Source organism: Clytia hemisphaerica, unplaced genomic scaffold (genome assembly GCF_902728285.1).
Source record: "Clytia hemisphaerica strain Z4C2 unplaced genomic scaffold, Clytia hemisphaerica genome assembly, whole genome shotgun sequence".
In the NCBI taxonomy this organism is placed as follows: domain Eukaryota; kingdom Metazoa; phylum Cnidaria; class Hydrozoa; order Leptothecata; family Clytiidae; genus Clytia; species Clytia hemisphaerica.
The window spans coordinates 1,657,323-1,671,938 of record NW_027103638.1 but is presented as its reverse complement, the minus strand read 5'-3'; the positions used below and the strand labels follow the sequence as shown (position 1 = coordinate 1,671,938).

General features: G+C 35.2%; 1 protein-coding gene across 1 annotated transcript in view; it reads right to left on the bottom strand.

Moving 5' to 3' along the window:
• LOC136802798 (uncharacterized) overlaps nucleotides 1-14,616 on the bottom strand; it is a 40,646-nt gene that overhangs the window by 2,548 nt on the left and 23,482 nt on the right. Inside the window, exons 10-19 of the mRNA XM_067059560.1 lie at nucleotides 14,243-14,587; nucleotides 13,629-13,907; nucleotides 12,319-12,663; nucleotides 10,858-11,181; nucleotides 10,050-10,493; nucleotides 9,281-9,452; nucleotides 8,839-8,993; nucleotides 4,079-4,503; nucleotides 2,680-3,313; nucleotides 420-630 (exon numbers count right to left, since the gene is read on the bottom strand). Coding sequence (XP_066915661.1) covers nucleotides 420-630; nucleotides 2,680-3,313; nucleotides 4,079-4,503; nucleotides 8,839-8,993; nucleotides 9,281-9,452; nucleotides 10,050-10,493; nucleotides 10,858-11,181; nucleotides 12,319-12,663; nucleotides 13,629-13,907; nucleotides 14,243-14,587 — 3,334 coding nt within the window. The remainder of the gene's footprint in view (nucleotides 1-419; nucleotides 631-2,679; nucleotides 3,314-4,078; nucleotides 4,504-8,838; nucleotides 8,994-9,280; nucleotides 9,453-10,049; nucleotides 10,494-10,857; nucleotides 11,182-12,318; nucleotides 12,664-13,628; nucleotides 13,908-14,242; nucleotides 14,588-14,616) is intronic.

Below are 14,616 nucleotides of genomic sequence, written 5' to 3'. Positions count from 1 at the left end.
CTTTTTGATTGTACTAATAGAGATCGGTACAATCGTTTCGTGAACGCTATCAGAATCATGAAAAATGAACTAACTCGGTTCGATAAAGGTAAAAGAAACACTGTGTTACAAAAACTTCTACAAAATTATGCATCGGAAGGGATCAAATGAAATTGTCAAGAAGATTATACGTTCACGTTTTATTTAGAAAGTTGGACTATTTGAAGCTAACCATATAGTCACTATAACGCTGTTGCAATGTTCCAGAGCTGACGACGTTAATATCAGTGAGTTTATGAAAGTTTTCACCACAGAAAAACTTAATGAACACGAGCATCATTCTTAATTTATTATAGGAATTAAATCGACAATAAAAAGTGATAACCAGACCATATGGCTGAAATAAAAACAAGGAATTTCTGTAGCGGTTAAATACGTACTTAAAGATGGTGTAAGAAAGTAACGTTAAAAACAATCCAGCAAGTGAGATCCCACATCCAATCCAAGTCATAATTCTCAATTCCAATGGATTGCTCTGTTTACCAGTAACATCCAATAGGATGGCAAAGTTGGTCAAATGGTTGCATTCGCATGAGATCTGTGTTTCTGTTTCGTTGATCTTCCAACAACCTCTGGATGACCAAAGACCGACTAAAATATAAAGATAATAGTTACTGTATGTTAAAGGTTTTATTTTTACATAAGTGTTCCCGTTTCATATCAGACACATGTTTCATATCAGGACAGTTTCTGCTTATTTTTATATTATAAGCAAAAATGTTTTTCTTTTTCTTTTTCTAGCCAATCTTGCTCCAGATCCGTGTCAATCCAATGTGAAAAAGCTAAGCTCGTGAATTAAAAATTATGGAGTAAGCAAACGATATACTCTTAAGTCTTATCGATAGATCGATTCAAAAGAATTTATAGTCTTCTATTCCTAGCTTGAAACTCTAACAGTCCCAGTCAACCCACAATACCTTCAATAAAAAGGTGTGATAGTTGACAAATTTAGATATGGGTAAGGTCCAGTAGCGTAGACAGGAGGGGCAGAAATTTTGTGTAGGAGAGCAGATTTTTATGACACTCTAATAATCTTTTTACATTATGAATAGATAATTACAGTGTCATAAAAATCTGCTCTCTTACACAAATTAATTGCGCTCCTCTTGTCTACGCTACTGAGGACTGTTATAGACAAAGCCAGACCATATCTCTAATGAGTGGGAAAAAGGAGAAACAAGCAACATGCTGAATGGACCTACCTGATGATGAAAGTTAGTTAGCAATGCGAAAAGAAAAATGAAAAAAATCAGTCAGAAAATATAGCATTTAGCGAAAATACACAACACAATAAATTTATCATTGATTGTTGATGGGGGGAGAGAGAAGGGTTGTAGGGGAAAAATAAATAGGAAGTTCTGGTCGCAAAAATCAGTTTTATTGACAATTCTATCATGCTTGATGGTGAGCATTGTTATCAATAATGTTTTTGTGTGAAAAACATAGAAATACAAGGAAAAAATCCAATGAAAATCTGCAAAAACGGCGATTTCCAGCAACCGAAAAAAATTTTTGCATTGCTAATACGCATCTTTCTGCAATAATCAGAAAAAACTAAGAATGAAAATTCGAGAAAAAGTCAAAAAACCGGTTTTCCGGCATATTTCCGGCATTTTCGGCCGGAAAAAAATGTTTTTCGAAAATCGGGCTCCGTCACAATTTAGGTATTGACATTTTGCATCAGTGTGCAAAATTTTCATGAAAAATATAAAGTACAGCTCAAGAAATTCAAAAATACCGTTTTTTTCCGGCGAAAATCGGTGTTTCCGGGGCGATTTTTAGAAAGTTCCGGCTTCAAAAATCAATTTTATTGAAAATTGAAACATGCTTGATGTGGGCATTGCTATTGATATCTTTTGAATGAAAAAACAACCAATTATATGAAAAGTCCAATGAAAATCCAGAAAAACGGCGATTTCCGGCATATTTCCGGCATTTTCGGCCGGAAAAAATTTTTTCTCAAAAATCGGACTAGACCATGTTTTGGGCATTGTTAATACGCATCTTTGAGCAAAAAATCAGAAAAAACTAATGATGAAATCTCGAGAAAATGCCGAAAAACCAGTTTTTCCGGCATATTTCCGCCATTTTCGGCCGGAAAAATTTTTTTTTCGAAAATCGGGCTCCGTCACATTTTGGGCATTGCCATTTTGCATCATCGTGCAAAAACATAGAAAAAACTAATGAGCCGATCCCGAGAAAAGCTGGCAACAGACGAACGAACGAACGAACGGACGAACGAACGAACGAACGAACGGACAAGGGTTAATTTAAAGGACTACCTTAGGTAGGTCCAAAAAGAACGTATAAGAGGACAAGAAATTCCATCAAGCTTGATTATGAAAACTGCTGTAAACGGATCTCTGTTACACGCTTTCTGTAAAAATTATAAAAGCGGTGCTAACATTTCTCTTTTTCTTAAGTTTCAAGCAAAGATTTCACTGAAGATTGCTATCCTGGATGGCATGAAACTTTGAGTATGAAATTAACTTAAATCGTTTTTCTTTACTCAAACTAATATAAAGCTCTGTTATCATTAACATTGAGCACTTTTATTGGTTTTGGGTTACACAAAGCATAAGTTTCAATCTAGCATATTCAGGTTCCAGATAAAGAAATTTTTGAAACGTTTTTGTATACCTTGTTGGACTTCCCAGAACGTACACGTGTTATTGAAAAAGGAGTTTTCTTCAGTGCCAATCACTGGTTGGTGTATTTTCTCAAATTTGAGCAAGATCGGTATTGATAGATTCTCAAGTTTATCTTTACCAATAGTCACTGCTAGAATCTGACTGGATAGTGGTGAAACTATGGGTTGACCTGCATCCAGAGCTTTTATTTGTTTTCCTGTTAGAAAAAGCGTATCGTCTTGGAAAAGGAATGAGTAGACAATTTGACTTTTGTTACGGAACGCCTCTTTCGGTATATGAGAAGAAGCTAGAATCTCCAATGTTTTATTGTTGTAGTAAGTCGGTTTATCTTCTCTAGCTGCAATGTTTACACTGATACTTCTATCAGAATCGAATCCACCAAATATTTTCAATGGTTTAGGTTCCGTATATGTTACAGCGAGTGCAACGTATGGATTTTCAAACTTGATTTGAATAGTTCCGTTTATATTGAAGAAAGCTGCGATTTGACCAAGGTTTTCAGCGATGACATCAAGAGATTTAAGAATGTTGGACGATGTCTGTTTTGCTTTTTGTGCTTGTGCAACAATGGTTCGATTGGAACCGATGACATTACCGACAGTTTCAAGAACATTGGCCACTATCTATAAATGAAATGTATCTATTGGTTAAACAGTCGAGGAGATATACCATGTGAAGAGGTTACCAGCGGTAGGATTTCTGCGGACTTGCATGCATTACAAACACAGGTACCGAAAGCATCGGAATGACTCACGGCAAGGAAAACTCAAAATGTAAGATAATTAATTAAGATTCAATTTTTTCTTGAGTACATAAAAAGGTATGGAATCAAGATTTACATGTAAAAGATAGTACGGTAAGTAGAGTATGGTAATTTTGCTTTCCGGATGGCCCAATGGAAGGGAGAAGGTAGTGAAACTTAAGACTAGAGAACAGTTTCTCGAGGTAGTAACTCGCATGGGAAAGACAAATTTGTTCGGGTTAAGGAAACTTGTGTTGTGTTTTAATACCCATGTGTCACAGACCCACCGGGAGCCCAGCCCCACTGGAAAGACTAACAAAAATTTCGTCCCCGGTGGGAAAATACCGTAGAATTTCAGCCCCACTGGGAAATTAACTTTTATTTCATCCCCATTCGAAATTCAATGTTTCAAAATTGCACTTCAAAACCATTGCCACTGAATTTTTTAACCTTGAAACAAAGGAATTTCTATCCCCATTGGGATTTCAATAGGAATTTTTATCTCCACTGAGAAAAAAGTTCCGCCGGGGCTGTGAGACAGGGGTGTGTTTTAAGCTGTTGAGTAAGGTTTATACAGTAAGGCACTTCTTACTGAAGGGGCCATGAAACCTTCGAGTTATAGACTTTATATGGTCATATACCGTACCGTTTTAGCATTATCTGTATCATTCGGTAAGAATGCGGTTGGATGAATTGCCAAGTTTTGCAAAACAATGCTGATGTATTCTAAATCTTGTCTGGTGGTAATAGAGTCTGTTCGGTTGATCAATTGTGAAAGGTTCCCACTGACTTCTACCGGTGTCTGGCAATCAGTGAGTGTCGACGGGGTACAGATCTTTTTTAAACTTAGTTCGATTAACGAGTTAGTTATCGGTGATTTAGCAGGACAGTTTTGTAGATTGACATTGGACCATTTGGGACCATCTTTCATGTTACCAAGACATTGTCGTTGGCTGGATGCAGATTGTTTGTATGTGCAGTTGTTGGTGACTGATTGGGAAACCAGAGTTTCAGGAAATCTTTCAACACCTTTGAATGATTCTTCTCCCTCTAAGTCTTCAGAGCAACAATCTGGAAAATTATAAAACAAGATCACTTTTTATTTATTTTTGATAAAGTTTTTATCTTAACCGCATTTGCATTAAACCGTATTTCACTTTTTGCCTGAATGATGTATTAGATAGAATACGAAATATAGTATACTAGCCGTCCCGGCGTCGTCCGAGACGACTCTTTAACATGATTATTACGCTCGCTTCGCTCGCTTTCACTTTAGAAATTACACATATTTTGTTTACTTATGCGAAATATGTTTTAGTAATGTAAAAGGAAAATTTCTACGAACAGTTAGTTATGTTTTCCAAGGAAACATAGTTAAGACATATTTCTTGTATTTTCCAAGGAAAATCACCGAGTACGATTTATTGTATTTTCCAAGGAAAATCATCTTATGTACAGTTTCTTGTATTTCCCAAGGAAAATACCCTGTTACGATTTCTTGTATTTCCCAAGGAAAATCATCTTATGTACAGTTTCTTGTATTTTTCAAGGTAAATTACCTAAAAAAATATGTTGAATTTTCCAAGGAAAACTAATTGAAGTAATTTCTTGTACTTTGCAAGGAAAAGGAAAACATCTTTTGTCAAATCACTTAATATAATTTCTTGTATTTTCGGGGGAGAATTACATCAGACATTTTTTTTTATGTTCAAAGAAAATTAAAACTATTTTGATACTACTTTCATCAAGTTGGTTTTTGAAAAGAAAACTTTAAAATGATAGAGTAAATTGAATGCAAATTAAATGAAAACTGCCTGGGAAGAAATGAAGATCTTGCATTGCTAGAAATTACCACAATGAAAAATATCTTGTAAATATATTCTTTCGTTTAAGTCCTTTAGCCATCGTGGCTAGCCATCGTGGGTAGACATTCGAGGGTGAATTTGAAAGACTTTGAATAGCTTTGAAAATTTGAAACTTAAATATTTCAAAATGAAAAAAGAAAAAGAAGAGTCTTCAATTTCAAAGTGCTCCTGAAAATATTCAAAAAAGAAGATAAGAAAAAGAGAGAAAAGATTAAATGTTTTTCACGGCTTTCATTTTAAAGCTGAAATTTTACTAATGTAAAAACCAACACAGAAAAGGCGCGAAAAAAGAATTGCCGTCTGCTTAAAAATCGCTAGCGAAAAAGCTTCATGCGAGAATTGGAGAGTTCCGATTTTAGCGTATTATAATATAGATATAGAGGTTGAAGAAATGAGAAGACAAAAGTGAAAGTTCTAAAGAGCATTGAATTCAATTTATAGCTTGAATGCACAGTAATTGCATCGTCGAGTTAACTCAGTTGGTTAAGGCGTTTGGTTAACATGCAAGCGATCAGTGGTTCGACCCCCCAGATGGAAGCTTTGAAAATTTGAAACTTAAATATTTCAAAATGAAAAAGAAAAAGAAGAGTCTTCAATTTCAAAGTGCTCCTGAAAATATTCAAAAAAGAAGATAAGAAAAAGAGAGAAAAAGATTAAATGTTTTTCACGGCTTTCATTTTAAAGCTGAAATTTTACTAATGTAAAAACCAACACAGAAAAGGCGCGAAAAAGAATTGCCGTCTGCTTAAAAATCGCTAGCGAAAAAGCTTCATGCGAGAATTGGAGAGTTCCGATTTTAGCGTATTATAATATAGATATAGAGGTTGAAGAAATGAGAAGACAAAAGTGAAAGTTCTAAAGAGCATTGAATTCAATTTATAGCTTGAATGCACAGTAATTGCATCGTCGAGTTAACTCAGTTGGTTAAGGCGTTTGGTTAACATGCAAGCGATCAGTGGTTCGACCCCCCAGATGGAAGCTTTGAAAATTTGAAACTTAAATATTTCAAAATGAAAAAGAAAAAGAAGAGTCTTCAATTTCAAAGTGCTCCTGAAATATTCAAAAAAGAAGATAAGAAAAAGAGAGAAAAGATTAAATGTTTTTCACGGCTTTCATTTTAAAGCTGAAATTTTACTAATGTAAAAACCAACACAGAAAAGGCGCGAAAAAGAATTGCCGTCTGCTTAAAAATCGCTAGCGAAAAAGCTTCATGCGAGAATTGGAGAGTTCCGATTTTAGCGTATTATAATATAGATATAGAGGTTGAAGAAATGAGAAGACAAAAGTGAAAGTTCTAAAGAGCATTGAATTCAATTTATAGCTTGAATGCACAGTAATTGCATCGTCGAGTTAACTCAGTTGGTTAAGGCGTTTGGTTAACATGCAAGCGATCAGTGGTTCGACCCCCCAGATGGAAGCTTTGAAAATTTGAAACTTAAATATTTCAAAATGAAAAAGAAAAAGAAGAGTCTTCAATTTCAAAGTGCTCCTGAAAATATTCAAAAAAGAAGATAAGAAAAAGAGAGAAAAGATTAAATGTTTTTCACGGCTTTCATTTTAAAGCTGAAATTTTACTAATGTAAAAACCAACACAGAAAAGGCGCGAAAAAGAATTGCCGTCTGCTTAAAAATCGCTAGCGAAAAAGCTTCATGCGAGAATTGGAGAGTTCCGATTTTAGCGTATTATAATATAGATATAGAGGTTGAAGAAATGAGAAGACAAAAGTGAAAGTTCTAAAGAGCATTGAATTCAATTTATAGCTTGAATGCACAGTAATTGCATCGTCGAGTTAACTCAGTTGGTTAAGGCGTTTGGTTAACATGCAAGCGATCAGTGGTTCGACCCCCCAGATGGAAGCTTTGAAAATTTGAAACTTAAATATTTCAAAATGAAAAAGAAAAAGAAGAGTCTTCAATTTCAAAGTGCTCCTGAAAATATTCAAAAAAGAAGATAAGAAAAAGAGAGAAAAGATTAAATGTTTTTCACGGCTTTCATTTTAAAGCTGAAATTTTACTAATGTAAAAACCAACACAGAAAAGGCGCGAAAAAGAATTGCCGTCTGCTTAAAAATCGCTAGCGAAAAAGCTTCATGCGAGAATTGGAGAGTTCCGATTTTAGCGTATTATAATATAGATATAGAGGTTGAAGAAATGAGAAGACAAAAGTGAAAGTTCTAAAGAGCATTGAATTCAATTTATAGCTTGAATGCACAGTAATTGCATCGTCGAGTTAACTCAGTTGGTTAAGGCGTTTGGTTAACATGCAAGCGATCAGTGGTTCGACCCCCCAGATGGAAGCTTTGAAAATTTGAAACTTAAATATTTCAAAATGAAAAAGAAAAAGAAGAGTCTTCAATTTCAAAGTGCTCCTGAAAAATATTCAAAAAAGAAGATAAGAAAAAGAGAGAAAAGATTAAATGTTTTTCACGGCTTTCATTTTAAAGCTGAAATTTTACTAATGTAAAAACCAACACAGAAAAGGCGCGAAAAAGAATTGCCGTCTGCTTAAAAATCGCTAGCGAAAAAGCTTCATGCGAGAATTGGAGAGTTCCGATTTTAGCGTATTATAATATAGATATAGAGGTTGAAGAAATGAGAAGACAAAAGTGAAAGTTCTAAAGAGCATTGAATTCAATTTATAGCTTGAATGCACAGTAATTGCTTCGTCGAGTTAACTCAGTTGGTTAAGGCGTTTGGTTAACATGCAAGCGATCAGTGGTTCGACCCCCCAGATGGAAGCTTTGAAAATTTGAAACTTAAATATTTCAAAATGAAAAAAGAAAAAGAAGAGTCTTCAATTTCAAAGTGCTCCTGAAAATATTCAAAAAAGAAGATAAGAAAAAGAGAGAAAAGATTAAATGTTTTTCACGGCTTTCATTTTAAAGCTGAAATTTTACTAATGTAAAAACCAACACAGAAAAGGCGCGAAAAAGAATTGCCGTCTGCTTAAAAATCGCTAGCGAAAAAGCTTCATGCGAGAATTGGAGAGTTCCGATTTTAGCGTATTATAATATAGATTTTTATCTTAAACCCCTCGAATTTTGTGCTCCGTTTTTTCATCGACGGTTTTTTCTCTGGCCTCACATTTAATTTCCTTTAGAAAAATTCTACTCGAGGGTGGACGGACTAAAATCAATCTTTTATACTCCTTGGAAATTTTAGAATAACTCTTTTAACCCCTGGAAATTCAATTAGAAGGTTCCTAGAAATTTCAAAAATTATCTTCGAAATCTTTACCCCTTGAAAAGTGAAATACAGGTAGACAATGCATGGTCATCCAACCTCAGGGAAAAGAACAACCAAGGTATGCGTTAAGTTCACGGAAGATATACTTGAACTAGGGTTGTAACGTGCAAAACGATAAAGTGACTTGATTTAACCCTTTCATAGTTCAGGAAAGAGTAGCAAAGCAGGCTGTTATGCATTATGTTTTTTGTTTCTATCGTTTAAGCATGGACGATGAGTTATTAAAACCGAGCATTTTACAATGATGTTATTGTTTCATAGAGCCTCACATCAATGCTATACCTTACAATCTTACCTAAGGAGTTGACGTCAACACTGGTCACTTTGAATGTTTGTGAGTTCTTGACTCCATCTTTCAAACTCTGTTGCAATTCTTTGCATTTTTGTCTACGTGATGTTTGAGTGACATTTGGGTATAACACTTGCGTGTCTGCGATCACGCTTCCACTCCTATTAGAGAAAGGCAGAAGCGTAGTGCTTAGAACAATTGTATGAGAACATTTTGTCAGAACCCGAGAACAAGTTTAGAACAACCCTAAGCCTTAAGATTTGGAAATTAAAAATTAAAGGTAAATGAACATAGAAAGTTAAGAACATTGTAAGAACATTCAAAATAAAAATTTAAAAAAAAATCAAAAAAGCCTAGGCTAAACCAAAATTTTACCTGTTCCTATAAAATGGGGATAGTGTTTTTGGTAGGAGATTTACTGAGTCAAGGTGAATAGAAGGAAACTTACTTAAAACCCAGGATCCTGACAAGCGGCTTCACTTCATTCTCTTCCGACAAGATCTTCTCGATATCTTCAACCAATTGTTTTTCTAACTTCTTGAAAGTCTCTGAAGATGAATTCGCCAAATCCTTATCCCATTGTTGATCTAATCGAACATTCATTTTAGCTGATGCAACGTCTAGAAGTGAAGTTTGATGTAGAACTTACAAAATGGAAAAGCATTGTCATAATAGACCTTGTCGGAGTTTCGAGTGTATTACAATAGAATTCCTAAGGGAGTTCTATTGTAATACACTCGAAACAATCCCAAAATGCATCGCTTTTTTAGAAAAATAAAAAACTCCGATAAGGTCTATTATGAGATATGACAATGCCTCGTACCCTTGTACGTACAAATTATATATCATTGCAAAGTAGATTCTTGAAGTTGATTCTGAGAAGTTTGTTTATACTCTATTTCTCTATAAAGTACACTCTTCCTTGTCCCTCCAGCTCCAACCGATCAGGAAAGAATGCGTTATACCTCATCCAACAAATTTGCGTTACTTATAAAAGGTGGGAACTTTAAAGACATAATTTTAGAGAGGACTACGGTTAACGCTCTCTAATTTGATTTTTAAAGGGGAATTGGATTTTCATCAAATAAGGGAGCGAGTTTAATAATAGAATTTCATTTTTGAGAGTCTCTTGTTGATGGTGATCTATTTTTATTAAATAATGGAGCGTATCGAATAGTAGTTCGTCGAGTCAGAGAGCGTCAACGGCTTCAACTCACCTACAAATTGAACATCAACAGAATTTGAAAGAATGGTTTTTTGATATGGTCCACTTCCTATTGTTACTCCACATTGATAAAAGCCTTGATCTTCGTAACTACTTGTAGATTTTCTATAATCAATCATTCTCATGTCTGGGCTTGGCCGGAAAAAATCACCTCCTTCCCTTTCTTCTCTTGGGAGCGGCCTGTCGGGATCGAAACCGCTATCTTCGTCGACGCCAGTAGTAGAACGATCAATGCCACCTCCGCGGTCGCCTGCGCCCAAAACAGGGAAAGGCACACCGAGTTTTTTCACAGAGTTGAATAAATAAAAGACTTGTTCCGATCGTGATAAAGGTATTTTTGTATGGTAAATACATCCACTGATTTGCACAACTCCTCCTGTTGTATTACTGTGTGCGCTTGTTGGATGACTTTTGAATGTTGGTAAAACGTCTGATTCTGTAAATAAAAAAGTCATTTAAAACTACCATGTCAAATGGGTCCAAAGACATTTTGATCTAAACATATATGGTCGTGTCGTCGAAGATTAGTACTTTCAACAAGGAATATTTTCTTCAATTTTTCTACCCTCGAAGAGCAAATGAATTTGATTTTCCTAAATATTACGACGAATTTCTGAAGAAAAAAAAAACTACAATTTTATCAGGAATAGTGATTTCAAAGGGCATTTGTCAGGAATATAAAGAAACAAGCCCAGCCGGCACACAACGTTGTTTCAACGTCTATCTAACGTTCACAACAACCATATAACGTTAGATGAACGTTGAAACAACGTTGTGTGCCAGCTGGGAGCGCATTGTACCTTTGAGTGTCATCAAATCAGCTGAAGCTGTCGAAATTGTTTGACCTTCTAACAACGCATGCGTAATAACACATTCATAAGTACCCAACCGGTCAAAAGAATTTATAGTTAACGGTGGTAAATGATAAAATCCATCCTCGTCTTTTCTAAACATAGACGGAGTTTCACTGTTGATTTCTCCAATCCGAATTTTCTGTTCACCATTTAATAAGTAGTATGCATGCTCATACAAAGGATTCTCTGCCTTATATTTGCAACCTTGAATTTGTATATTGTCTTTATTGATTTGCCATGAAGGATTTGAAACGAATTTTGCCTCGATAACTACAAAAAAAGAGATAAGAAGCAAATGGAATTAATTTTTTTTTCAGATAGTTCCAGTCTATTCCTTTAAAGAATCCTAGATTGTAACGCGCATGCGTAATTTGTCGTTCTTTTAAACCACATGCAGTTAATTTCCGTGATAAATAAAGAGGAGTGGTACAGTTACTTTCGGTCGGGGTCGTGGACGGCGAAATATGTCGTTCTTTATGAAATTTGTCGTTTTTTTGGTCTAATTTTAGTAATGCAGGATTCTTTAGATAAACCCCCTCGTTTAGATAGCTATATGCATAGACGGTTTTAGACTATGTCAAACTTATCAGATGAAGAGATTTGTAATCGTAATTTCATTGTCTTTTAACGAGTGTTGCACTCCTTCGCATGTTTCCGACATACTTTTTCTATTGTGTTAAATACGCCAGTGATATGACCTAAATTGTAGTTTCTTGCGCATGACATCTTTTATAGGAATAAACAGCAATAATCAATGTATGTCAAAACTTTTGCGAGAGGAAGGTATCAAATTAGTTCAGGGAGTATTCTACTGGGCAAGAGTCAATTTACAAATAATTGCAAAGAAAAAGGGCACAAAATTAACTGAATTTGAAAAACGTACGTATGTGATATCAGCTGAAAGAGCACGAAATTATCGGCAAACATTGTCTGTCGACGTTAATCTAACGTTTGATGGGTGTAACTGACATTAGATGGGCGCTGTTTGGACACAATGACCTTTATATATCCTGGGTACAGTTTCTCGATCCTGGCCAAGCAAAATCTTTGATCGCAAGTGGTACCCTAATGGTAGCACAACTAATGAATTTAAATTGAACAGCATCAAGTAGTGCAACATTCTTTGGACAAAACCCCTGTCATAAACCATTTTCAACCTTAAAAGCCCCCCACCCCCCTGAGCCCTCAAAATTCATGTTTTCAAAATCCTCCCCAATCCCAAAATTCTCCCATCAACACTGACATTGAGGGGGAGGGGTTGACAGCAAGTTTGGTCCAGAACTGCACTATTAGTGTACCACTTATCAAACAATACAAATCAAAGATGACGAATATAGCATAATCTAGCATTCTAGGGTATAAAGGCCAGTGTTGGACACGATTAATTCCAGTTTGGTGCGAACTCACCTTTGACGGTAACATTGAATGTTCTTTTGATGACCGGTGTATCAAGCCCATCAAAATCCGCCACACATTGATAAACGCCTGTCACCTCTCGAGTCACCACCCTTGCTTTGTTATCAAACGTATATATCACATCAAAACCATTTTTACTTGGGACAGGTTTGAGTTGAGTCAAATTAAAGAATGTTTTCTTGACACCATTTTTCAACCAGTAAACTTCTGATGGTTTGAATTTGAGTTGTTTAGGGACGGTCATTTGGCAACCCCCTGGGAATGTAAATGTTGATTGAACACCACCTGTTAATCGGACAGGTATGATGTCCAGTGAGGCACGTAAAAATGTCGGTTCTATATAATGAAACAAGCACGATATAAAAAGTTAGATAAAAAAATTAGTCTACAATATAGAAAGTTCAAGGCTTTCAGCTAAATTCTGTCTATCAAGGTCCAAGTTTTGTTGGAAACTTTCCAAACTTCAGCGGTGTGTCCCTGTTGGTGATCAAGGTTGGTACCACACCCCCTCCCGGGGGAGCTCCCTATAAAATGTCTTTAGAATATAAAAACTTTATAATTACTTTTAATTGTACTAAGATATTAATTTGATCATAGAGGTATAAAGAAACAGGAGATGTATGCTATTGTAGCCAAGCTACGATTAAAAAAGTTACGATGTATGCACGCTCATAATCTCATATATCGTGCATTTTTAATGATCTCTTTTATCTATAGGTGAAATCTTGTTGGCTCATTTAAGCTTTAGAAATTAGATGAGACGAGATTCATTGTTTCTGACATCAGTGCAAGAAAATATTTGGACTTAAAAAAAGGCCTGTAAACTTGGCAATCCTTCATCAAATGATAAGATTTTTCGATCAATGTTTTCTTTAAGGTGAACTCTATTGCTTGATGCTTTCCTCCAAAATTCTCCAGCGACTTTATGTCTACAAATTGAGTCTGAAATCGTGTGTGCTTATAAAGAAATTTTTATTTCTGGCTTGAGAAAATACCTTTTCAAAACAAAATTGATCGGATAAAAAAATGGAACATAAAACTTGTTTCGTGGGCGAAGTTTTATCTAAATTTTCGTATATTAAAAGGCTAGAATCTTCAATACTGATAGTTAGAATGTTCAGAGCAAACTTGAGTTCTACTAAAAAGCATTATTTCATCGGGCGAGCTTAGAATTTCTTTTGATACATTTTATAAAAGAAATCAAAGGACTTTAAGGACCAATTACCGACACATTAAACTCCTGTTTTTCTTTATACCACTATGATTTGATGTAACTGAAAGAAAAAGCATGTAAAAATTACCTGTGAGAGAAATGAAATCTGAATAATTTGAGTATACAGACTTCCTCATTCGATTCTCATCGAAAATCACGCATTGGAAACGACCTCTGAATCGGTAACTCGATAAAATGAAATCGGGCGTTCTTCCGGCATCAGCTTTCGTGGTGTAGTTTATACGTATTGTATCATTTAGTAGCAAGTAAGAGAAATCAGCCATATCTTGTTTTGAGTTGTATGAACAACCTTTAAGTATATCTTCATTGGTTTGCGAAGGTTTTGAAGTAAAGATGACTTCTAAAGCTGATATTCAAAATAAATATACAGGTTAAATACACGTTCAATTTTTCACTTGTTATAGTTAACAGAGGAGTTCTTCTAACTCGAACTAGCACGGCGGGAAACCTAAAAAAGGGTAGCAAAATTGTCAAATTATGGAAATTTCATTTGAATATGAGCGTATTAGACTTTGCATTTAAAACATTATGCCAAACGGGCATCAATTAAATCTGAACAAAAAATAATACAAAGGTCAAACTTGTCCTCGTGTATGTCATACTTTAAATACTCTGGCTCCATGACAGAGCTAATATAATAATGATATACTGGGGACGAAGCTGAAAAGATGTAAGTTTTACCTGACACTGTGAATTTCATTTTCTCTGATAAAACCGGCTCAGGTAAACCATCTGGGTGATAAGCGCATTGGTAAAAGCCTTCATCTGAAAGCTTCACAGCCGGAAACATATACACAAATTCATCTGAATCGAAACAAAGCTCAGCAATTTCTTCATTCTTTTGGACAATCTCTTCGGAGAGGGTCCGGTTAATTGTTATTTTGATAGAGTCGTCTTTCAAGAGATATACATCGGCATATTTTGGATCAACATAAAGTTTTCTTTTTAGACGACATAAACAAAGATAAGAGTTTGTACTACCAACTTCAACTGTTTGATTTGGTGACCGGAGTATTGTTTTTGGTTCTAAAAATGAAAGTGAATATTTTAATTGA